This window comes from Nannobrachium achirus (assembly GCF_963921795.1).
Source record: "Nannobrachium achirus genome assembly, chromosome: 16".
NCBI lineage: Eukaryota > Metazoa > Chordata > Actinopteri > Myctophiformes > Myctophidae > Nannobrachium > Nannobrachium achirus.
This window is the reverse complement of record NC_137823.1, coordinates 42,139,629-42,165,843: the sequence shown is the minus strand read 5'-3', so window position 1 is coordinate 42,165,843 and position 26,215 is coordinate 42,139,629. Positions and strand designations below refer to the sequence as shown.

The following is a 26,215-nucleotide window of genomic DNA, read 5'->3' as shown; positions in this document are numbered from 1 at the left end:
AGAATTAGGGTTTAGGTTGTGGGCTTGTGGTTGAAATTAAACGCCTGAAATGTACTTTTGTTGCGTACCGGTGCCATGCACAATAGGCGATCTCTAAGCGCGTGAGTTTGTATTCTCGCCTCTAGGGTTACGTTTAAAAATGTTACACTAATAAAATCAGCGGCCTAAAATGTTGATGTCCTCACGAGTACAGTAACACAAACATGTGTGTGTTTGTGTGTGTGTGCACTCGCCAGACCACTGCTGAAAGCTAACCAGCCCCCCCCCCCCCCTCCCTCTCTGTGTGTTGTGTTGCTTCTATTTCCAGGGCGTAAGCGGAATGTCCGTGGATGAGCAGCCTGAAGCCCCCATGTATGTGTATGAGTCGACAGTTCATTGTACCAACATCCTCCTGTGCCTCAACGACCAGCGGAAGCAGGACATCCTGTGCGATGTGACGGTGCTGGTGCAAGGGAAGGAGTTCCGCGGGCACCGGGCCGTGCTGGCGGCCTGCAGCGAGTACTTCCTGCAGGCGCTGGTGGGCCAGGCGGAGAATGGCCTGGTCGTCAGCCTCCCCGAAGAGGTACGTATCGATTAATGGATCGATGTTTTTTATTTTTTTATTTTTTTTGTAATAATGGGATCCCACGCTTTTGTAGTCGTAGACCGTTTTTTTATGGGTCGGGGTCCTCGGGGAGTATATCGCCACTGTAGGGCAGAAACCTTGTGTCTCCAAGTTTCAAATTTGTACATTTTTAGCCTTGCTTCATCATTAAGGCTGTTGCACAAAAGTAGTGAAAACAGCAGATCTACAAGCACACAACGCCTCGCGGTGCCAGGCGTTGTGTGCTTGTAGAACGGCTGTTTTCACTAGTTTAAATCATTTTTAAAATTAAGACAAACGGTTTTGGACAAGGTTTCCACCCGACAACGATGATATCTTGTCTGTATTTTTGAGCAGTTCTAACCTCTCCTACTGTACATATGGCTTTGTCTGTTTGTCCCACGTCTGTTTGTACGTATGTCCCGCCCCATCCTATATTGGCCAACAAGCTTTAACTCACTTGACACTGGGTGTAATTTTTAAATAGCTAGAAGCTCACAACACATCGCGATGCATTTTGAGCTTGTAGATCGGCTGTTTTCACTCGTTGTTTTTACTGTATATACTGTATATTGTAATTTTGCGTCCAGGGGAGACACCAAATGTATCTTTTGGGTTTTGTGCTGAAAGCTTCGGGAGAAGCTAGGATAGATGGATGGCATACAGTATGTCAAAATCTTGTCAACACGGAAAAAAGGTGACTTTCCTGAAGAAGAAAACGTCTCCCCCCCTCCTTGTACATTTCACACATCTCAATCAAAAACATTTTCATTTCAAGTGAGAGACAGTGGGTGGGAATCCTGCCCTTGTAGACAACGCAACAGTCAAACCCCTCTGCTGAAACCAATACAAAGGACTATGCTCTCCTCTTGGCAGGCTGACAGCTCCTCTAGGCGGGGTGCCCGCTTCCCTCCTTTCCTGCTCGGTTTTGAAGGGAAAACATTGATACACACATCCATTTACCCTCCCTAGCAGTGTCACTCGCCTCCCCCTGTTCCCTTCTCCAACACTGTTGTATCACCCGTGTTTTTGTTCGCTCTCGACATTGCGATCATTTTTCTGGGACCTTGATTCTTTTTTTTTTTGTTATTTCCCTACCAACTGTGAGAAGTTCCTTTTTTCTTTTCTTCTTTTTTTTTTGTCACACGAGAGCGTGAGAGCGAGCGTTGTCAGCCTGGCAGTGTTTTAATTTGATCTGTTAAAATTCTGATTGCCTCGGGGATGCAGTGTGTGTGAGTGTGTGGAAAGGGGGGTGGGGGGGGGGGGGTGGCTGCATAATACAGGCTGTTGGGAAAGTGATTTGCCAATTAGCACGTCACCAATTCACCTCCATCGCCGCTAGCAGGTCGCACTTCACCGCGAGATTAGCGCCGTCAAAGCCTTCAACTCCTCAACTCCTCAACCCTTCCGTAGCAGGCTTCGAGCCGCCTCACTTTGGCGCTATGGCTTTAAAACCTGTGCCGCGGCAGCCGCGCCCCCCTTTTCTTTCGGAGCCATACTGTACCCTCGGCTGACGAAACAATGAAAGAGATCCTCTGATGGATTGATGTCACACAGCCAACTGCCGTACTCACGCATGCATAGAGGAGCACATACCGGTATACAGTACATGTCACTGCTGAAAAAAGAAACCTTCTATCTCCACATTTCAACTTTATACATACATTGATATCGCCTCACTTCGTCGTCCAATAATGTCGTGCGAGAGAAGCGTCAGGCTCACGACACATTGCGTCGTGACGCGTCGTGAGCTTTTGACCGAAAAACACTGGATCCATCGGAACACAGATTGATTTCCTGAAAAGTAACGGTTTTGGACATACAAGGTTTCAGCCCGACATCGATGACATACATGTGCTGTGGAAGAAAAGGAAAAAAAAAGGAAACTGGGGCAGGCAGGCGCCACACGTGTGCGGTGGAAGTTGTGGAGCTCCTTCCAGGGCCGGCAGCATGTATTAATAAAGCGCCAGGCTGTCAAACGTCAGCGCCAGTGCCGCCCGCTGCACACACAATGATATTGTTGATGTCGAAATCCTGTATCTAGAGATTTATAACTTTTATGTTTTTTTATTTATTTTTTATAATTAATACCCTACTTCAGAGAAATGAAATGCTGGACCGTTTTTTAGCTTGTAGTTCGTACAGATGCCTGAAGAAGGTCTATGCGACCGAAACGTTGCTTAAATAATAAGTGTTCATATTGTGCAAGTGCAGACGGTGTGCGGGTCATTTTGTTTTATTATAAGTTGATCCCTGCCTAAGCACTCATCTCTGAGCTGATCAGCATAAGACTTTGTTTCCTATGAGCTTGTAGGTCTGCAATTTTTGCTACTTTCAAATTTGAATCCTGTAACGTAACAGTTTTGGACATATGAGGTGTCCACCTGACAGCGACGATATAGAATTTGCTGTCTAAAGATCCTTCCGGAAGATTAATCAATTTTAGTCTTTAAGAAAAAAAGAATGTTATGGTCTTTTTTTCTCTCTCCTCTCCTTAACTCAAAGGATGACTCCAGGGAATGGCTCACCCACGTTCAAAGCGCAAAAAGAAAAAAAAGGAAAAAGAAAATCCCAGCATCCCTTTCATTCACTCTTTCCAAGGCCATGAATTATGCATGAGCTGCTGTGTATTTCAGGTGTGAGAAGGGAGTGACATATTGCGAAGGGCTGGTTCTTTAATATGCCTAGGAAAGGAGTTTCTTCTGCTGGGGGGTATTTCTACCCAGAGCCCCCCGTTCTCTTTGTCCACGCTGCTAGATTTGACAACATTCCAGCGAAGCTGTATCGTTTAGTATAAATAGACAGCAAAGCGGGATATAATGAATATTGGCTTTGTTCTCTCAAAGGCAACAAACTGCACACATGTGACTAAATCCTATTCCACTATGAAACATAGTGGTTAGGCCTATATATATATATAAAAAATAGAAAATCACTTTATATATCGTCGCTGGGTGTAAACCATAATGTGTGTCCAAAGCCGTTACCTTTCAGGGAAAGAGCCTGTGTTCCAATGTAACCGATGTAGTTATTATTTACTCACAAGCTCTTGTTAATACTTTTCATTTAAAGGTAAAGTAATATTTTTTTGTTTAAAACAAACAAGCTAACACACAGGAATCAGGAAGAGAGTCCCAGAGGAGAGTCTCAGAAACTAGCTGTACTACAAAGAATTGTGCCTGTCCCTCAGCGCTTGGAATGCCTGGAAATTAGCTGGCAGTCAAATTAGTTATTAGCAGTTAAATTAACTGATTTAACTCAGAGTTAAATTCATTCTGAGTTAATTTAACCGAGTTAAATTAGCCACTTAAACCCTATATGCTGTATTTTTCGTTGACCTGAGTCCCCCAGGGCAGAAGTCTATCCTAGGCGCCCTCCTTTTTTACAAGTGAACTTGTAAATCTGTTGTTTTCGGCCAGATCTTTCAGTACTAGTTGTTCTCAAAGTGAGGTCTGGTGACCCACAGTCCCAGGGGTCCTTGAGGAGGTTCCAGGGGGTCGCCAGCTAAATATGTTAATATAGCAGAAAAATCAGTTTGACCACTTCGATCAAAATCAAATTCCTTTTTACATCCATTTTTCATTTTACATCAAGAGCAACCCATTTTGCTCAGCAATTTAGAATAGAATAAGTTACAGTGCAAGGACAATAGGACATACATATATTGCCTGCATAGGTGCAGAACACGTGCACGTATACATCCACAATCACCCCTACACTTCCTGTCACTTATTTCCCTTTTCTCTTTTTGTAGTTGTACACCAGTTGTACACTTTAATCATATATACATCAGCTTTTCGAAAATAGCAAAGATCTACAATCTCACAGCCTCTTGTGAGCTTGTAAATCTTCTATGGGGGGATGTATTTTCAGATGGGGCGGTCCTCTGGCCAAATACATTTGGGGGTCCTTGACATGAAAATGTTTGAGAACCACTGATCCATCTTCTCTGTCGGGTGGAAACCTCACATGTCTTATTACTTTTCAGGATTCAAATTCAAAAGTAGCAGATCAACAAGCTCAAGCTCGAGCTTGCAGAAAAATATGGAGATCCCGACAGCAACAATATATCGTCACTGTCGCCTGTCGGGCAGAAACCTTGTATCTCCAAGTTTCAAAGTTGTATGTTCTTTTGCAAAGTAAAGCCCTGCTTCATCGTACAGGGCCGTCGCACAAAAGTAGTGAAAACAGCAGATCTATAAGCACACAAAAACCTTGCGGTGCGAGGCGTTGTGTGCTTGTAGATCGGCTGTTTTCACTAGTTTAAATCATTTTTAAAATAAAAAATGCAAAACAAACGGTTTTGGACATACAAGGTTTTCACCCGACAACGACGATATGGTATTACGTATCTGTACCTCTGCCCTGGGAAATGACATCTCTGTCAGCGTGGGGACGAATCCCACTCTCAGCTCCTCTCATAGATGGCTGTCATATTGTTGATGTGGTCTGTGTAGTTTGATGGTCCCCTGGTGCCCTGTGCGTCACACACACACACACCCCATGACTCATACCTGCCCGTGACACATCTCAAGCCTGATGTGTGTCTTCTTCCTGAGTGGCCCCACTGCACCAGACCTGCCAAGTGCCAGCCCTCCTGGATCCTCAAGGAGACTCCATGTGTCTAAGAAGTGATACATTGTAATTGAAAATGATTGCAATCATAATCATTTTGCAATCATAATCATTCATGTATCGCTTCAGTCATCTAATCAGTTTCTGTGTAGGCCTATATTTAGCTTTTTAATGGATGTTAGTAAAGCCTGGTAAAAATATAAAACTCCCAATACTGTAACATAGTATTTCTACATTGCAGTATTGATACTTTTACTTAAAGGACACCTATCTTCATATAATTTGTCCTCACTAATGTTCATGGTACAATAGCAACAACATTAAATCTACTCTGTCTGTGTCCCAGAGGAGGGCTGTGGGCAGGTCCGAAACCCATCGTCTTGTGACATCATCGATGGAGAATCCAAGCTAATAGAAAATGCAGGCTTTCTATTCCTGAAAAGTTGCAATGTCAAAGTGGAAGCCATTGTTCTCGCGATAATAATATATAAAAAAAGCAATTTTATTATGAACATTAGTGAGGACCTATTATGTTATATCTATTGAAAAGTGGCAAAGTAAAACACGTGAGTACTTTTTCCACCACTGCCTGCTGCCCTTCTTTGGTGCCCTTGAGAACATCTGCAAAATAACCATAAAAAACAAAAAGAGTAAGACGCTGCTGATGGCTGCCACCTACGCATGACAAAAGGTCAAATATGAAAAGGGTCTTAGAGAGAAAAAAATGGGGGCAGATATTAAATATGAAATATGAAACAGAGACCACCCTCCTGACCCCACACCTCCGCCGTGCAGCTTCATCTACATCCCTCCTCCTCCCTGATATGACCTCGCTGGCCGGGCCGGGTCTCACCGCGGCCCGGAGCCCGTGGGTGGCCCCGCCAGTGACATCATCCATATCTAATGAGATTGTGGTTTTCCACAGAGAGAGAGAGAGAGAGAGAGAGAGAGAGAGGGAGGCATACAGAGAGAGAGAGAGGAATACAGAGAGAGAGAGAGAGAGAGAGAGAGAGAGAGAGAGAGAGAGAGAGAGAGAGAGAGAGAGAGAGAGACGTTTACACAGTGAAATTATCAGTGTCAATTCTTAACTCTGAGAATGTACAAATGTAACCAAATGGACCTTTACATTTTGTCGTTGTCGGGTGGAAACCGTATATGTCTAAAACCTTCCTTTTTTAAAAAACAATTTAAAATAGTGAAAATAGCCGATCTACAAGCACACAACACCTCGCATCGCGAGGTGTTGTGTGCTTGTAGATCGGCTATTTTCACTACTTTCGTGCGACACTTCTATATGATGAAGTAGGACTTAAGTTACGAAAAAACATACACATTTGAAACTATTTGCACATTCTCTGAGTTAAGACAAAGAGAGAGAGAGCCTGTTAATCAAGGCTTTGTTGGGGCATCAGATCAGGGAAACAGAACAATCCTGTTTTGTCTGTCTCCCTCAGCAAACATACCGCCCAGCTCCAGCCAAGAGTGAAGGGGAAGGGAAGGGAAGGGGGGGACACTTGGTTTTGCCTGGGACGATAAGGGATGGCTATACGCTCGCTTTTTCCCTCTACATCACATTTCTCGGGAGTCTCCGCAAGAAAACAAAAACAATAGGGGGATTCATGGGACGTCCTGCGTAGATGTGAGACCGCAGCGAGGTCGACAGGGAGGGGATTCAAAGGGAGCCCTCCACTGGAGAGAGTGGACACCACCAGGGTGGACTTGACAGATAATTCACGACCACACCAACAATTCACTGTGCTGTCTATGTGATTGATTGATTGATTGATTGATTATTTTATTAGACAAAAATGGAGAACAGCACAGGTAGTCAATACAATTGAAATGTCGTACAGTACAAGTACACTTAAACACCCTGCCTAAAAGGAACATCCCAAATAAGACTTTTTACGGTCTTTTTTACATTGGAAGCCCGAGAGAGAGAGAGAGTGTGTGTGTGTGTGTGTGTGTGCGTGTGTGTGTGTGTGTGTGTGTGTGTGTGTGTGTGTGTGTGTGTGTGTGTGTGTGTGTCTTTCTCTATATATTTGCCTACCGTAGATGTACAGTAGATTCTTTATTGTAAACTGTGACTTTAGTTCTACATTTAAGAGCATTCAGTTCCAAAACGAAATCACAGACCTACGGCTCTAAAAAAAACACTATATGACCTGCGTGGCAAAAGAAATACGATCTGCAAGCTCATAACGTGTTGCATCGCGGCACATTGTGACCTTGTAGATCTGCAATTGTCTATGTGTGACACTGCCTATAATGACATGCCTTAAAATAGGGACCCCATAGAAAGTTACTGTCACTAAACATTAAATAGTTCTGTATATTTTGCGAGAACTTGCAAACGATTATTTTACCTAGTGCTTTTTTTCTATAGCTTTTTTGCCAGACCCAGGGGGTCGGCCTACATAAGGCTTTGTCGGTCTGTCGGTCTGTCTGTCGGTCGGTCCCTCTTTTCCTCAGTGTGCCTGTGTTTGCCTCTGACTGCTCATCTGCCTCTCCCTTCCCTTGCTCGGCTGATTGCCTTGAGTGCCGTCACCTGTACGGGACCAGCTGAGTTGAGTTGGCTGACGAGCTGCTGAGACTATAAATTCCTGTGTGTTCATGTGTTAGTTCAGTGCTGCAAAACATTTGCCCCACAGCCATACTAGTGAAAACAGCCCATCTACAAGCTCACAAACATTTCCAGCTGCTCAGCCTATAAAATCCTGTGTGTTCATGTGTTAGTTCAGTGCCATACTAGTCAAAACAGCCGATCTACAAGCTCACTACGCTTTGTTGCTGAGACTATAAAATCCTGTGTGTTCATGTGTTAGTTCAGTGCCATACTAGTGAAAACAGCCGATCTACAAGCTCACTACGCTTTGTTGCTGAGACTATAAAATCCTGTGTGTTCATGTGTTAGTTCAGTGCCATACTAGTTTTCATTGCGGGTCTGGCACAACCAGGTGACCTGGTCTAGTTTCTATAGCAATGTTTTTTTCATTGTCAGTGATGGCACATGGTGTGCATTTTCTTCCCATCTACTGTAGGCCTCAGAGGGAATTACTCCTTTCAACTGCAAAACATTGCCAACACCGCTGTTCATGGTGGTGTTGTGCAGGGTGTGAATCTGCTTTACCCTGGAACAGTGTGGTCCATTCACTATAATAATAATGCAATAATGCACATGGGTCTGCATATGGAACTACTATATGCAGAGGTTACTACGGCAGATCAATTCAATAATGAAGTGGTAGACCGCGAGAGGGGGGAGTGTCACAGTACGTGCAATAGCATCTTGACTCTGATTCGGTTGCAGGCTTGACTCAAAGCCACACTCGTCATCCCTTCCTCCTTGCCCTCCCTCCCTCTCTCTCTCTGTCTCTCTCTCTCTCTCTCTCTCTCTCTCTCTCTCTGTCTCTCTCTCTCTCTCTCTCTCTCTCTCTCTCTCTCTCTCTCTCTCTCTCTCTCTCTGTCTCTCCTCTATGTGATGAAACCGTATGTAAATTGCCGGGGCGTGCTTCAGTCCTCAGCTCCCATGGATCGGAGCGCCCTGCTGTCACGTCATTGACAGTGATGTCAGCTTAGCGATTGGGCTCGGTTCACACTGAGCAGTGGGACTCTTTGCTTTGTGACTTTACACCACGCCCCCCCCTCCTCCACGCCACTGCACTGTACCACGCTGTACACTGGAGTGCAATGCCTCCACTTGCAGCACACTGTTTGTAGAATGAACATTTACAGAGTAGCTGAGACGACGAAATAATTGATTGCTTAGCACACCGATATACAGTAGATAGGTAGATACATACCGGTAGATAGATAGATAGATAAATAGATAGATAGATAGATAGATAGATAGATAGATAGATAGATAGATAGATAGATAGTGTAGATTACAGATATACACATTCAGTTGTAAATATTCATGGATCTATACAACGTTGTGTTTCTTTGGTTTGTCCAAACGAATGGGCTACTTTGTTCAGTAAATGTAATGGTTCAGATGAACATGGCAGTGAATAACGGCCAGATACCAAACACTGTTTCTCAGTGTCAGAAGCAAAAGGTGGTTCTCCCAGACAGTGCTCTAGTGTTAGTACAGCTAAGCTAATAAAACAAGTAAAACTGATTGCTGCAAGGGGGGAGTATAACGGCGGATGGATGGAAAGCGTCATCCTGGGTGACAGTGGCAGGAGTAGCTCAGACAGTTTGTGGTGCTGAGCTGTCAGTAAGTATACCTTCCCCCCTGACAGGGGATTCAATCAGATAGTGTACTTCCTAATCCTCTCCTAGTGGAGCTTACGCGACGTGACCAGACACTGGGGAGGACATGACCCTGTACCGTAACTCTCCATCGCTTCACTGCATGAACCACACCGTCCCTATTCTGGGCATGTCATAAAACAGGGATCTTCAACGTTTTCAGGCCAAGGACCCCTTAGCTGAGAGAGGGATGAAGCAGGGACCCCCAGATTCCATATAGTTTAATCATTTGACAGCACAATCATCAGTGTATTTTGGATTCATGTCAATTTGTGTCATCAGATATGTAACCACTTGAAACGTCAATACTTAATACATTTGACCTTTCACTCAGTACTTAGTCTGCTCCCTCTACATGAAACCTCTTTGCCGAAAATAGCCGATCTACAAGCTCACAACGCCTCGCAGAGCTTGTAGATCTGCTATTTTTGACTAAAGTTCTCAGAATATGGACGCTAGGTTTCAAGTGGTTAATAAAAAAAAAGTGAAAACGTTTCTATCACACAAAGATTTGGAGGACCCCCTGTAGTAACTCTGAGGACCCCCTAGGGGTCCCGGACCCCCTGTTGAAGACCCCTGTCATAATAGAAGAACAATTCGGCCAAAAGAAATAGCCGATCTATAAGCTCATGTGTTGCAACAGATGGGTGGGCCACAAATGCTTTCATTTCTTTTCAAGTGGGCCCTGATCCAGAATAGATTCAGAACCACTGGTGTAGAGGGAAAAAAACGGAGGGGGACCCAGTATAGACCCCTGGGGGACCCCGGTCAGCGGTTGAATTAAAGACACAAGGCTTACACTGCATTACAAGCACCGGTTTCCCAGACGATAAGCCACTAAAACAAGAAGCCGTTCTCGAGAATCAATGAACGTTGTTATTCAGCGAAGCGTATTTACTTGCACTATAACAACACCTGTGTCAAAGTGTTCAAGAGGCTAATTGTGTGCGTTCTGCAGGGTTAAATACATAAGAGCGCAGCCAATGCAGGGATCATCCCGCGGCGCGCTCTTCTCGACACGCAGGCTGTCTGCGAGGAGAGGAGAGGAGAGGAGACGTGCCGTTTCAGAGGGCGCCTCCTCTCCCGTGCCATCCCTCCTCTCACGCTCAAACAAAGACCCCTGGAATCCTTCCTGTCAGCTTAGAGAGAGGGGATGGGACCTGCCCTTGCGCTGGCAGAGAAAGAGAGACCCCCTGCCGCTCCGAGAGAGGGAAGGGGGTAGCATGAGCAGCAGCAATCTCACCACAGTGTATCCAGCTTCCACCCCCTATCTCTCTCTGTTTCTCTCTCTCTCTGTCACTCAGTGGCGTCAGTTCAGAAAAAGCTAAGGTATGGCAACATGACTGGTGTCTTGCACGCGCACCTTCGCGCGCGTGCAAGACACCAGTCATGTTGCCATACCTTAGCAACAGGTACATGATACATTTATTTTAAGAAGTACATTTTATTTTCCCCCCGTTTCTACGGTTTCTTGGGCTGGATATGGCAGCCTGGTACGGTTGTTCAAGTGCAGCTAAACTTGGCATGTTAGTAAACGTGCCACAATTAACAATAATGAATTGCACCTGTGCAGCTGACCTGCGGAACCTGCGGAACCTGGGAATTTACCATTTTGTCAAGATGGGGAGAATATACTGTAATTATAATACCTTGTTAAAGTGACCATTTTGTGAAATTTTGCATTTGTAGTTATTTTACTGTAATTTAACAACATAATAACCAGCACAGATAGACAAAGAGACATTCATGGATTTATATTTAAAAGTAACTTTTATTTTCCCCCTGGACCCAGGGTATGGCAGCTGCATACCCCTGCCATACCCAATTGACGCCCCTGATACAGCTTCCCCCCTATCTCTCTCTGTTTCTCTCTTTCTGTCATCTCACCTCCTCCTCCAACTCTTCCTATCTTCTTCTTCTCCCCCCTCCCATGTTCAGCAGAGAGGAGGCTGCAGCTATGTGCCATCTGCTCTAATAAGCTGTGTGTGTGTGCAGATATTCTCCGGTCGGGTGCACTCAGCCAGAGCCAGCAGCATCCTCTCTACTCCTCCTGAGGCTGAGGCTGAGGCCCAGCCCAGCCCCCCCTCCCAGATTAGCCGCCATTGTGCGGGAGCCGAGACCTGGACAAGTGTTGCGACTGCAAAGGTGGGATGTGGGGGGTTGTCGGTTCTGCCCTAAAACCTCAGAAAGTGTAACACTTTTTCGTTTTCCGTCTCTGGGCAATTTAAAACTCACTCTCTCTCCAGTTCAATTCAATTCAATTCAATTCAAATTCAATTCAATTCAATTCAATTCAATTCAATTCAATTCAATTCAATTCAATTCAAAGGGCTTTATTGGCATGAGAAAACATACGTTTACATCGCCAAAGCAGAAGTGTATCAGGGCCCACTTGAAAATCTCAAAAGCGTGCACAGCCCACCCATCTGACTACACGGCAGCCTTAATGATCCGGCTTGAATTATTTGGAGGCGCACACTTGCGATATCCTCATGTCCCACATACTGTCTGTATGGGTTGAGAACCATGACCTAACCTTGCTTGTGACAAATCCCAGCCAATCCTTTTCTGCAAGTGGAGATACAGTAAAACAAACGATAAGCTGCCTGTGACTCAGTGCCTCACTGATGGCACACTGGTTGATACGATACCCCCTTCCTGGCCAGAGCTTCTGGTCCGGCCCTACACACACCAGGAGCTCCCAAATATTTTGACACCAAGGACAACAAATTGCCATGGCCTCTGGCTCGTTGTCAAATACTGTATATCGTCACTGTCGGGCAGAAACCTCGTATCTCCAAGTTTCAAATTTGCATGTCTTTTTTGTAAATTAAATCCCTGACTCATCATACAAGACTGTCTAGTGAAAGACCAGTGACTCGTGACTAGTGAAAACAGCCGATCTACAAGCACACTATTTGTGCGATTTTGGACCGACAACGACGATATGTATACAAATAGCTCACGTATATTATGCTCACAATGTGTCACGGTGTTGAAAAAGTTATTGTTATTGTCAAAAATGTTCATGACCAAAATAGGGATGCCAGTTTGAAAGTGATTAAACTGGCACAATAATCTTATGAACTTGATTTGATTTATTGATTAATTTAATCTACCTCCTCTGTTACCAATTGGCCCCCATGGCAACCCCGCTGTCGGCCGCGGCCCCTATTCTCGAGAACCACCGCCCACCACAGGCCAGTCCCGCAGCTCGCTAAGAAAAACACCAGAGAGAGAGAGAGAGAGAGAGAGAGAGAGCGCTACAAAATATGCAGTGCTCCCTGGCCCGTGACTAAGGGAAGTGCTCGCAAACAGGAGGTGGTTTGAGGTCTGTGAACCAGCCCTCTGCTGAATCACAGGCAGCCACCGCCGCTCCCCTTGTTGTTTTTTCCTCCGTTCCCTCACCGGGTTTTTCAGAAACCAAGAGGAAATCAGGGCCAGAAGATAGTTAGGGCCCACCACGCCTCGCTCCTCCACCAGGCGTCCTCAAACGTCCCCTTTCTAAGTGGTCTGGAATCAATCACTCCACACAGCCCGCTGCACTGTGGAGCCCCGGCGCAGGGTGCGTTCCTTTCCCATATACTGCCGGCGACAGACGCTCTGGAATGTGCAAACAAGTGGAGAGCGCGATCAGTCCAATGAATCCCCTCTGTATCGAACATTTTAATTTCATTTCAAGGACCTTGGTATGCATATTCTAGGCCACAGACCCCCATAACTCTTGACAGTGTGCAAAGTGGAACCAAATGGACCTGTAAGTTACAGACGCGTACGCAGCCAGAGCCTTCCCATACTGCCGGGAATAGGAACTCTGCAATGTGCAAATAATCAGAGAGTGTGATTGAAGTTTAGTTCTATGTGGGTCCTTAAAATTATTTTAATTTACCTTAAAAAATGTGCAAGAAAGAACCCTGTATTTGCTGTGTCTGCCTGGCTCAGTCTTGCTAAGCCAGTGATTTTCAATCTTTTTTTATTCCCATCCCAGTTTCATATGCATTATGCACCGGACCCCCATTTGGATCGAATGTCGCAGTTGTTCAGGCTGTCACTGCAGTCCGGCTGTTCCCCTGAGCTCAGCCACACAAGTCTCCCTTTATTCTCATTCGCTGGCAAGCTAACTCATACACCCGCATCAATCCTAATGGTTCTAATGAATCTTAATGGTTCTAATGAATCTTTTGAGCTAATCACTGTTCACTCTTCATATACTCTAAACACCGGTCACAGCGCCGCTCCCATCGTTTTGTCAGTGATCAAACTCCCTCCGCCTCCCCAGCCTCCTCATTCTTCACTATGATTCTGATCTAAACTTATGCCCTTGAAGGGTTCAGTGTTATGTCCATGTAATAACTCTGCTTCATGCTTTGTCATGCTCACGCAGATAATCTGTAGTTAGGGCTGTCACGATATGACATTTTATCTGACGATTAATTGTCACTCAAATAATTGGCGATTAACGATTTAATTGTGTTTTTGTCGTTGATAATTACATTTCTGTTTGGCGTTTAGGCTTTGAAGTTGTACATGGTAGATATGACACATAACCTAAATATACAAAGAAATTACTGACATATTTGACAACTTACTACTTAAAAAATAACTTTGATGGTGGAAATAGCCGATCTACAAGCTCACAACGCGTTGCGATGCGACGCGTTGTGAGCTTGTAGATCGGCTATTTCCACTATTTCGGACATTTTTCAACATTCACGATTATGACGATTATGACAAAATAATTGCGATAATGTGAAATAATCACGATTAGACGATTATGTAATAATTGTGACAGCCCTATCTGTAGTATCGCAGGAGCAGCGGAGTCATACCACTAAACCCAATACAATAAATGGTTCATCTTGACGAACGTATCAAGACTGAATACAATTTGTTAGGTCTGTCTGGAACCCCCGACTCTACACTGTGCTAATTTAACTCTGAGGGCATACTAATGGAACCAAATGGACCCGTAAGGGTCCACACGGTAAGAGCACAGGAATCTGTATTGGTCACACAAACTAGTGCATCAGAACAATGTAACAAGAGCATTCTTGGTCATCGTTTGATTGAATAATTGATTGATTGAAGACTTTATTAAATTTGCATTGGAAAAGGTACAGTTTCATGACAGTACAGTACACTTTATGTACCTCATATAACATATGCAGAGGATATCATCAATAGCAAAAAGAAAAAACGGTCGTAAAACAAAAAAATCAAATAAAAATCAAATAAAAAAAATCAAATGTTTTTACAGTGGTGATCTTGTAGATCCGCTATTTCAGCTGACTGTCCTCCTCTTTATTTTATGACGTGGCCAGGATAGGGACTCTAGGGTACATGTGGTTAATAAATTGTATGCCTGCCCCAAATATTATCAGCAGGGGGCCTTGGCTTTACATTGGCGTTTTGTGCTCAGTAGCCATGTTATTATCGCTGAGCGTTCCCTGCTGTCTCCCTTCAGCCCCCGCACCCCCCACCCTTTATATCCTCGCTGTCCAACAGAGAAACCTTAGATCTCCACCTTTCAACTTTCTGTGATTATTATTTATTTTTTTTGTAAATGATTCCCAAACACTGGTTTGGGACCCATTAAAGGGTCACGGACCAATTGTTATGGGTAAAAATCCCATTCTTTTACCTAATAAATATTTATTTCGAACCGTTTTTTTTTGTAATAAAAATATACAAAGAAAATGATATATGGCCTATGTTAACACTTATGTTGCAATGATTTTTTCTCTTCAATGTCTCGCGTTGCCATGGTTACCATAGACTTCCATGTAATTGTGCAATTGTGTAAAAAGTGCACGCCCATGCCTAGATGATGCACCACGTGTGTAGATGCTGTTCACAGCTTTCAAACAAAAAAATCCGCTTGGAAATCCGTTCAGGCATTCATGATTTATGGGCCATTATGTTTTCTTCAGATGTAAACAAACATGGCTGCCATGTTTGAAAGAATGGGTTGGTATGGGGGTTAAACATGCAATTTCGCGATCGCGATCATGCCTAATACATTTCTGGAGGTCCAAAAAAAAATTTTGAAAAAAAAAAAAATGATTTTTTTATTTTTATTTTTTTTCAAAAACGGCCCAAACTCGGGAAACTCGGGGTTGGCACAGCGTTGGTATCAATACAAACTCGGGAAACTCGGGGTTGGCACCAGATGTGTTAAAACAAACAAACCAACATCTAAAAAAATACAAATAAATCAAGAAGTAGTGAAAATAGCCGATCTACCATCTCACAACGCGGCGCAATTTTCTAAATAATAGGAAAAGGGAACAGTTTTGGACTTAAGAGGTTTTCCACCCGAGTCACTCCCAAGTCCCAACAGCGGCAATATTCTAATGGCCCGGTGGTGACATAGTGTAATGGACTCATGGAGATAGCCTATATACAGTACTGTACCTACATTATAGGACCGTCCTTTTCCATTAGTGCCATGACTCAGCTGACTCCTTATTCTTTGTCTGTGTGAATGCGAGAGGTTAATGTCAGGTTAGTCAGCATAGAGAGCTCTCTCTTTCTCTATCTCTATCCCTCTGTGGTGTTTTTCCTCTCAGCAGCCATTGTCACCGAAGCCATGTCCCCTCATTAGGATGCATGACATGCAGGAATTCGCTGGAGAACATTTGCATAAATTAGCCCTCTCTTGCGCGGAGGCGAGAAAGGGGCCAACGTGGAGAAAAAAAGTGACAGCGCTCCACGAGAGACAGACAGACAGACAGACAGACAGACAGACAGACAGACAGACAGACAGACAGATAGACAGACAGAACCGAAATTCGTTTGGGGAGGAGGAGGAGGGGCGCAGAGGGGCCCACAGCCTGTTTATGAAAGGATACTGTATTTAGCAGGGCTTGTTATGAAACAAATAGGAAAATAAGTCAAAGGCATTATTGGCCAAAACATGTCTCCAGCCGGTCAGGCGCTTGCTTCTCTGTTCCTACATGTCTTGACAATTCATCTGTTGTTCGTCAGAACGAACACAACAGGCGTTCATCTCCCAGTGAGGCAACGGTCCACAGTACCAGGCCTCTATGAGAGAGAGCAGTGGTAGATATAGTAACTAAGTACATTTACTCAAGTAGTACTAAAGTACAGTTTTTCTTTTTTTCTTTACAAATTTCTTTATTGTTTTTTGGCAGATGAACAAGGTAAAAGATTAATCACAAAAATGTACATATCTGCATTTTTTTTTAGTAAAGTACAGTTTTGAGATATTTTTACTTGAGTATTTTCTGTCCCGCCCATCCCACATTGGCCAAGCTTCACGGGACGTTTAATGAAATTAACTCATAAATAGCACCACTCACTTCACACTGGGTGTGATTTTTTTTTATACTTTACACTTCTACTCCACTACATCTATAAGGTACATGTTGTACATTTATTTTATTCGACTATGTTTATTTGATAACTTAAGTTACCAGTTACTTTGCAGATTTAAATTATTCAAATTTAATAGGATTTTTAATTTAAAATCTCACAATGCTCGCATCGCGTTGTGAGCTTATAGATATAGCTAATTTCAATTAGTAGAAGTATAAAATGAAGTCTAAAAGTGGTTGATGATCAATACTTATATTCAATAATTATATACATGATGATTCTGAAATGTCCACTCTCGTGTGGCCATTTAAAAAAACAATAAAATAAGTTATTATTTATGACAATACTTTTGTACTTTAAGTAATATTTTTAATTCATGACTTTTACTAAATAATATATATTTGTTTTGGCTACTTTCACTTAAGTAAAAGTTCAGAGTACTTCCTCCACCAGCGAGCGAGAGACACAGAGAATGAACAGTGGTAGTTGGCGGGGCTCCCAAGAATGTCATGTGAAATGTGCGGGCCCCGCCAGTGCGACACAGCGCAGGGCCTATGATTTCCTGTCCCATAATGATATCGCTCACTGCCTGTCTAACCCAGCCAACCCACACGACGCAGGGCCACCCGCTAGCCTAAAACAGCCGCTGACGAACTGTCACGTTGATTAATTCATCTCATTGTCTTAAAGTCGTAACAATGAGGGCCCCCTGACAGCCCAAAGGCTTCTTGTGTCATGGCTGTCCGTCGGCAGCCAGGAAATACGTCATACATATACAGCCTTTCCCTCTTTAAACTCCTTCGCTGAGTCTCTTCCCAGAGTGTCTGCTTCCCCCCAACCCAATGAGCAGTGTTTCTCAAACATTTTCATGTCAAGGACCCCCAAATCCATTATGTATAGGACTGCGGACCCCCATTTGAAAAGATATTGTGCCAAGGAGAAGATTTGTGTACACATTTTCACAATGTGTGCACAAATCCTGTTTGGAGCTTTGAATAGCCAAAAAAAAGTAATAGTGTTTAAACTGTTCCATATTTTTGTGGGCACGCCCTGCAACCCCTTCAAGGACCCCTGGGGGGGTCCCCCAGACAGCTCTTTGAGAAACACTGACCTACAGTACCACGTCCTGTCAACCTCATAGGATGGCTATTTTTGAATAGCTAAATAACTCATAACTTGACTGGGATGGGCAGATTGGAAGAAAATATGTGAATTATGTTTATAATGGTGTGCTGAGGGGAGTGGTTGGAGCATGGCAGCAGGTCCCTGGTCCGATTCCTTGACGTTTCCTTGCCGTTTGCTCCCCTGCTCGCTCTCTCTCTCTCTCTCTCTCTCTCTCTCTCTCTCTCTCTCTCTCTCTCAGTGTTCACTGTCTCTCTACCCTGTGCCTCCCAATCAAGGCTCAGAAAGAAATACTTTTAAAAAGGAAGAATACAGCCTGGACTGCTGGCCTAGCGGTCCGGGCACCTAGGCTCCAATTTAGTCTGTCAGCTTGTTGTGGGTTCGAGTCCCAATCCCGACGGCCTTTGCTGCGTGTCACTACCCATCTCGCTCCAGTTTCCTGTCTAAATAAAAGCATTTTTAACCCATATTCTTAATCTCTAATAGCTGAAAATAGCTCACCTACAAGCTCACATTGTGTTGCAACGCGGCCGAATGTTAACCCCAGAACAGGGATGCTAGAGTTCAAGTGTTAACCAACCGTTCATGCCATTTTTCAAAAGATTGTTCAATACATTTCATGTGAGCCTGTAGATGGGCTACTTCCCCACAATACACAAACCAAAGGCTTTCTCCTTTCTCCCTCCTCATTTCCCCTCTCTCTCCTCCTCCCTGCCCCTGCCTTCATTAGACCATGCTGTGCGGCTTGTAACAGTGCAGTAATCACATATGGTGCAGGGCACACACACACACACACACACACACACACACACACATAAAGATGCGCTCCCGCGGGCGGCAGCTGCTGATACTAGCTGAAAATAGATCCCTGTTACGCTCAGCACTTTTTCCCTCCTGCGTCCCGTCTCCGCTGGAGGCAGTACTGTATGGTATGGTACAGCACGGCACGGTACGGTACGGTACAGCGTGGTGAGATGTGGTACCTTACGGTGCGGTGAGGTGCGGTGGCTCGCTGTTTATCAGCAGCGGATGCAGCGCAGGGGCCCAGAGCTACAAGGCATGCATGGCCTGCATGCATGCCTCATGTCAATGCAACATACCACGTCACCCTCATCCAACAACTGGCTGGATCCATATATCGAGTGACCGTGTGTGTGTGTGTGTGTGTGTGTGTGTGTGTGTGTGTGTGTGTGTGTGTGTGTGTGTGTGTGTGTGTGTGTGTGTGTGTGTGTGTGTGTGCGTGCGTGCGTGTGTGCGTGCACACGTGTGTGTGTGTGTGTGTGTGTGCGTGCGTGCGTGCGTGCGTGCACACGCGTGTGTGTGTGTGTGTGTGTGCGTGCGTGCACACGCGTGTGTGTGTGTGTGTGTGTGTGTGCGTGCGTGCGTGTGCGCGTGTGTGTGCGCTCACACGTGTGTGCCTGTGCCTATAACACTGCAGACATGGTAGAGCAGATATTGCTGTGCTCATCAGCCGAGCAGATTGTCCACTCAAAGCCTCTCTCCCCTCCCCCAGTCTGCTACGCTCAGCCTCCCACCCACCCACCCATACACACACACACACACACACACACACACACGCACACGCACATGCACACACACACACACACACACACACACACACACACACCACCCCCACACAGATATGGAGTCAGCAGCTTCCTCTTAACAATGACGGATAGGCCCAGCGTGGTTGTACTGTCTGTTACCTCGGCTGGGATGGATGCCCGCAAGACCAGCGAAAATATAGGTGATCCACAAGCTCGCAGTGCATCAACGCAAGGACGCATTGTGAGCTTGTAGATCGTCTATTTTTGTTATTTACACTGTACGACAAAGTTCATACTATACAGTACTATAGGGCTTTAGGGGTTAAAAGCATTCTAGGGATGCAAGGGGAAATAGAGATCTTCGGCTTTGTTTACCGATACAGGCCTAAAAAATACGATGTATTATTTTGCAAACAAAAGAAAAAAGGCATTCCCAAACAGAGTCTGGCAAGGAGTCTATGTGGGTTTCTAGGAATTGAAGATGAATGAACGGATTGTTTATACGATGTTAACATTTTCAAGAAAAGGAATAGAATAAAAAAAGCAGTAAGGGAAAAAGACCAATTTTTGCAGGTGAGAGCGAACACAAATTCCCATAACACTGCGAGGAAGGCAAAGTAAAGAGCCCAGCAGTCTGCAGTAAACTCACTGCTTTCAAGGAACAGAGGGGCAGAATACATTTCACTTTGGGTTTATTTTCACAATGATAAAGCATGGCAGCCCAGAGGAGAGGCGAGAGAGAAAATACAATAACACACAGAGAAAAGCATGAACGTGAAAAAAGAAATAAAACGAATGACAGAGAGTTTGTGCAGGTGAGATAGAAATCCCATGGTGCTGCTGAACAGATTCAGCCTGGGACAATGCACACAGTGTGGAGATATGTTTGGTTTATTTATAACAATGGCAAAATGTAGCCAACGATGCAATTATTACATACGATGATCCATTGCTGTTAAAAAATGTATAAAATAAAAACACACAGATAGATTAGAACAGTTGCTCTCAAACATTTTAGGTCCCCCATAACTCTGAGAGAGTACATATGGAACAAAATGGACGTGTGTTGGTCCATTTGGTTCCTTTTGTATGCTCTCAGAGTTACAGACCCGTAAGGGTCCTTTTGGAACTCAAGGAACCAACCAACCATGTGGGTTGCTGCTTGACTGCACTTTGAGAACCATTGAATTAGAATTAACCACACAATCCTTAGCATCAATATTCTGGGCATATCGTAATACGTCAACATTCTGCAAAAATACAGTAGTGCACATTCGGCAAAAGAATTGCTGACCTATAAGCTGAGCTTGTAGATCGGCTATTTTCCGAGGGGCCCTTGAGGGTGTTCCAAGGGGGCACCCAGACAAATTAGTTAATATATGCCTAGCACAGTGACAGAGCATCCTCTATAGCCCATTACTATGCTGGGAACAGCCTATTCAAAATATGTTTGTATGCGGACAGATGTGTATTTAGCATAGCCAACATCTGCTTAGAGGATGTAGGGATGATGCCTTAAATCATAACAAACATTCAACATATGCCTCCCGTTGTTCCATTTGTATCTAATGATGTAAAGCAATGTCGTCAAGTTTCTAAAGATTTCAACTCAATGTAGACAGGCCTACACCCTGAGGGAAACAACAACTCAATACATTGTAATGTCATTTGTATAAAAAGATGTATTGCTGCTGCTGCTGCTGCTGTTGATTGAATGTTGTCTGTACATGAATGTGCAACTTGTACTTCACAGTCACAGTCATGAATACTGCCTGATTTATGTTTGGTTGCATACTACATATAGCAGATCCACAAGCTCACAACGCTCCGTGCTGTGGCTTACAAATCACCCTAACAAGTGTTGTATTTGTTAGTACAATAGTCACGTAATACACATCTTGATTCTTAGATTTGTTTGCACAAATGATCCGAACGTGATTTTGATAGCATGTTATTTAGACAGATGTTAGGTCCATTGATCACATCGTATCCTATAGTTTCAGATGTACTGATTTTTTACTGACTTATTTAGATAGCATTAATATAGCACCTTAATAGCACACAGTATATGTGCAAATAGCTACTTACAGTATAAACTAGTATATACTGTATAATGCAAACATAGATGCATGTACATAATACATGTGTATGTATTATTTAGAAGTAGGACGCATGCATAGAGCAACTTCAAGCACCTCAAAGTGTGCAATGATTAATGCTTACTATTTGTTATTGTTCTTAATTATTTATTACTTGCGCCAGCAGAGCTCGCAAGTACTGCATTCGGCTGCGTATGTACCGGTAGGTATGTACTGTAGGTAGGTAGGGGTAGCTGTGTGAGTTTGAGCCCGGCTGTTAATGATGGCATCATTAACAGCCAAGGAGGAACCAGCATTCCTGGTGATGCCAGAGGTGATGTCAGCAGAGTTTGGTATATAAGAGCATTCCTGGTAATGTCATCATTAACAGCAGAGCGCACCTCCTGGCACGCTCTGCTGGCGCACAAGTAGTCCATATGGCCTACTTGTGCACAAGACACAAGTTGGCACCTCGACAGAGTGCAGTTCTAGTTTTCATATTGCTGCCATTGCTGCTACAATGTTGAGGAACCAAAAGCAAAACATTTTAATTTTGTGTACTTGTATATACAATGTAAATCTAAATGAGGTTATATTTACTATTTATCTTTAGGTAAAGATGAATGTACTGTAACTTGATAGTGATTCAGAGGGGTGACGTTTGAAGCTCCTTTGTAGTCTCTTCCCATCTCTGCTAAGACTGGATTTGGATGTTGCTAATTGTGTTGCATGTCATTCCCTTTTTTCTTGTCATTCTTTGCAGAAACAGCAGAAACTCATCAAAAGAATCTCTAAAAATAACACGAACAGTTGGTAGATAAAGGACATTGAACAAAGCAATCTTAGTGCTGTATCCTATTCACATATTCTTCTGCATTATTATACAGTAGCCAGGCAAATCTGCCCATCCCACTAAAGTTGTGACTCACCATTGATTCACTGAATCACTATAACTATGTAAGCCCTATGTTATAGTTTAGGCTATTTGGTTAGCACCGCTCAAAAATACCAGGGTTAGTTTGTAGGAGTTTGAGGATATAGACAAGCATGCTTTAATTGATTGTATAAAAAAAAGAAAAGAGCACAGGTCTTCATCAGAATGAAGCTATATACAAAATGATCCATAGTCAGTATGTGTGGATGATCATCACTTCACAGCAAATTCAAGTCGATACTGTTAATCAAGCAAGGGACATTTTTTATCTTTTAGAGGAAAGTGAGCAGTCCATCCCCCTTTAACATTAGTGCTGAGGCAGACAGTGAGACTGACTGAGAGGGAGACAGCATACACACAGTAAGATCCAGAGTGTTACTTTAACTCACAGACTGTGAGCAGAACCGTTCTGACACTCAGTTACATCAGCGCTCAGTGTTTTACTGTGTAGGGTACGCTAGGCACTCGCCAGGAGGCTCGCATGTGGCTTCAGAGACAGCGATCTTAACCGCTACACCACCATTAAACACGGGGGGAATCTCTTTTTCCCCCCTTCATGCCGTTTTACTGCAAATCAAGTTCAGTGGCTCCTGGCAAAACGGTAAATGTCTCACATTTTGACCTTTAATTATACTACCTCCATCTGGTCAAATGGGGTAATAACGCCGACGGAGAGGTGCGCTCACATCCTTAACCACTTAAAGGCTAAACACTTTGTCGAAAATAGGCAAATCTACAAGCTCACCACGTGCCACAGTGCAGCACGCCGTGAGCTTGTAGATCGGCTATTTTCACCCACCCAGCATAAAGACGATGCCCATAATAGGAGACGGGATGCCAGGTTGAAAGGGGTTAATCTTGTTAAAAAATGTCAAGCCTCCAGTATAGTAAATCATGGGAATGGAAACAAAGCCGTGATGGGGGAAAATATAAATGGGGGGAAAAACAATAAAGCCTTATAAAGACAAGGAAGGGGAAGAACTCAAACCCAAACATTTATCCTTTTTCCTAGAGGATCCTGTTGAAGCCATCCATTCAGACTCAATCAGACGACCTCAAGGGATTTTATTTCTCTTTCTTTTTCTTCTTCTTCTTCCTCCCGACATATTTGTGTTTCCTCATACATGCTGCGTAGTTTTGTTTTTTTTCCCAAACGGAAAAATCCATAAAGCAAATCCTGTGGTTTTTGGAAGCTTGATTGCTAAGCAGGCAAACTCCTGTTTTACTAGCAGGGTGTCTGGTGGTGTGTACACTTCTGGGACCACTGGAAGCCACACACACACAAACGTGAAAACACACACTTGTGCACACACACAGTCACACGCACACACACACACGCACACCACCTAGGATAATTCATCTTGTGTTGTCCCCCCCCCCCTCCTTCCCCAACACAACAAAAGCAGCTAAACAATCAGTAAACAGCAGGCTCATTAAAATGCCATCGTGCCCCTGTTCTGCACACCTACATCTGTGCCTTCACTTGTTATGTCTTGTAAGGAGGACTTTGCATCACTCAGCCCCTGAAAAAGGTGCTTTGAAGGATGAACAATATCTAGCCCCGAGATTCAAAGTGAATCCACTGTAATTGCTTTTTCTAGTACACCTTGATGGTGTGTGTGTGTGTGTGTGTGTGTGTGTGTGTGTGTGTGTGTGTGTGTGTGTGTGTGCGTGCGTGCGTGCGTGCGTGCGTGCGTGCGTGCGTGCGTGCGTGCGTGCGTGCGTGCGTGCGTGCGTGCGTGCGTGCGTGCGTGCGTGCGTGCGTGCGTGCGTGCGTGCGTGCGTGTTTGATCACGGTCCCCCGCTGTCTTCACAGACATCACCCAGTGGCAGGAGCCACTGCGGGAATGGTGCATATTGTTGCTGTTGTGAGCTTGTAGATCGGCTATTTCCATGGCGACCCAGTGTGAACCCTATGCACTGTATGCAACCATCCAAACAGTGAACAAGCTCCAGTAATAACCTCTTCATCCCTGGAGCACCTATTTCCAGCATGTCATTATTAGTCTCACGTAGCTAGCCAGACAATGAAGCAATATTAACCAAAATTGACGTCACCAGATGTAACAGTAGGCAGAGGTCTCTGATCGTATGCAAGTGACGCTTTGTAAGCTTGTAGGTTGGCTATTTCAGAAGATTTTGAATACCATTTTAAACTTGTGAAATGGGACATTCTGCACAATACTTGAACTTGGATGTCACCGATTTGTCCCACTTTGTAGTGAACCTTGGGTTGAATTGATATCTGGCTGTGATATTTAAGCCCAAACATTGATATCTGGCTGTGATATTTAAGCCCAAACATCCAGAACTGATAAGGACAATATTTGGACATACGATAGCCAGTTACCCCAAGGTTCCACCAAGCAGTCTTACATCAAACTATGGTGCTGAACAAATTTAACTTTAGAACCTTTAAACCTGGTGTTTTTTTAACATTAGAACTTTTAAACCTGGTGGTTCTCTCTCTCAACATTTACTTTTGGTACTTTAAGTACATTTTGATGCCGATACTGTTGTACTAATACTGGACTTACTACTTGTAACAGAGTATTTCTACATTGCACTGCACTGATACTTTTACTTAGAGTAGAACATGTGAGTACTTCTTCCATCCCAGGTTAAAGCCAGCACTGCCCTGTTGGCCCTGCTTTCTCTCTGTTGTGTCTCTTTGTAGCGGAGAACGGTGGCCAGCAGCAGACTTGTGCAGGCTCAGGAGTTTACCTAATTATCTAGCATTAAGTCCAAATGGAAGGCTTCCCTTGCTTCCCTCTCATCCCGTGCCACATGGCTACAATGAGGATAAGCCGCATTATTACAAACCGTTAGGCTTTACAGCCACTTTGTCTTGGGGCTGTCGGCCTGCGCTGAGGCAGACAGTGGGACAAGAGGTACTGTAGGTGTGAATCTTCCGTTCAGGACATCGGAACCAAACACAATCATAATTTACTTTTACTTTTCGTCACTGTCGGGCAGAAACCTCGTATCTCCACGTTTCAAATGTGTATGTTTTTTCGTGAAGTAAACCCTGCTTCATTCCAGGCCGTCGCAACACAAGTAGTGAAAACAGCCGATCTACAAGCACACAACGCCTCGCACCGCGAGGCGTTGTGTGCTTGTAGATCGGCTGTTTTCACTAGTCTAAATCATTTTCAAAATGATAAATACAAAATGAACGTTATTTGGACATACAAGGTTTCCACCCGACAACGGCGATTTGCTATTTATCTTTATGTGAAACTGTACTGTAGGCCTATGTACTGTACTGTAACATGATGAGGGTTTCAGAGAGGTTGTCTCTTTCTATCAACTGTATTGTCACATCACAAGATTGCAGGCGTAAAAGAGTGCCTTTGCAGTTTCGGGAAGAGAATAGGGAAAGCGGGAATAGAGAAGAGAGCCACACCGAAGTGCAAGATGTTCATATCAAAAGATGTTTTAAAACATTAAATGAAATGTTTTAAATAAAAGACTGAGGCAGAGATAACTTGCTTGCAGGGATCTCAAAACAGGAAGGCACAGTCAAATCAAAGTCCAATACACAAGGTGCATGAGCAAATAATACACATACATTTCAATGGAAAGATGGCACTATGGAATCTGAAGTGCTTCTTGTGCAGGTGGAAAACATCCAGTTTCATGTGCAGAAAAAAGAAAAACAGAGCAGCAGGTGTAAAATCATCAATGTCAACATGGAGAAGCCATATGGGAACAGAATAGACTCATAATTATCTGCTGTGGATGATAAAGTGGAATTCTGCTCTTTTCACAAACTCACAGC

General features: G+C 44.0%; 1 protein-coding gene across 1 annotated transcript in view; it reads left to right on the top strand.

Moving 5' to 3' along the window:
- Window positions 1-313: 313 nt before the first annotated feature.
- Window positions 314-26,215, top strand: part of bach2b (BTB and CNC homology 1, basic leucine zipper transcription factor 2b) — a gene marked incomplete at its 3' end in the record, with an annotated part of 53,697 nt that continues 27,795 nt past the window's right edge. The window contains exon 1 of the mRNA XM_080744183.1: window positions 314-562. Within this exon, the coding sequence (XP_080600309.1) occupies window positions 320-562 (243 nt within the window). The 5' untranslated portion in view covers window positions 314-319. The remainder of the gene's footprint in view (window positions 563-26,215) is intronic.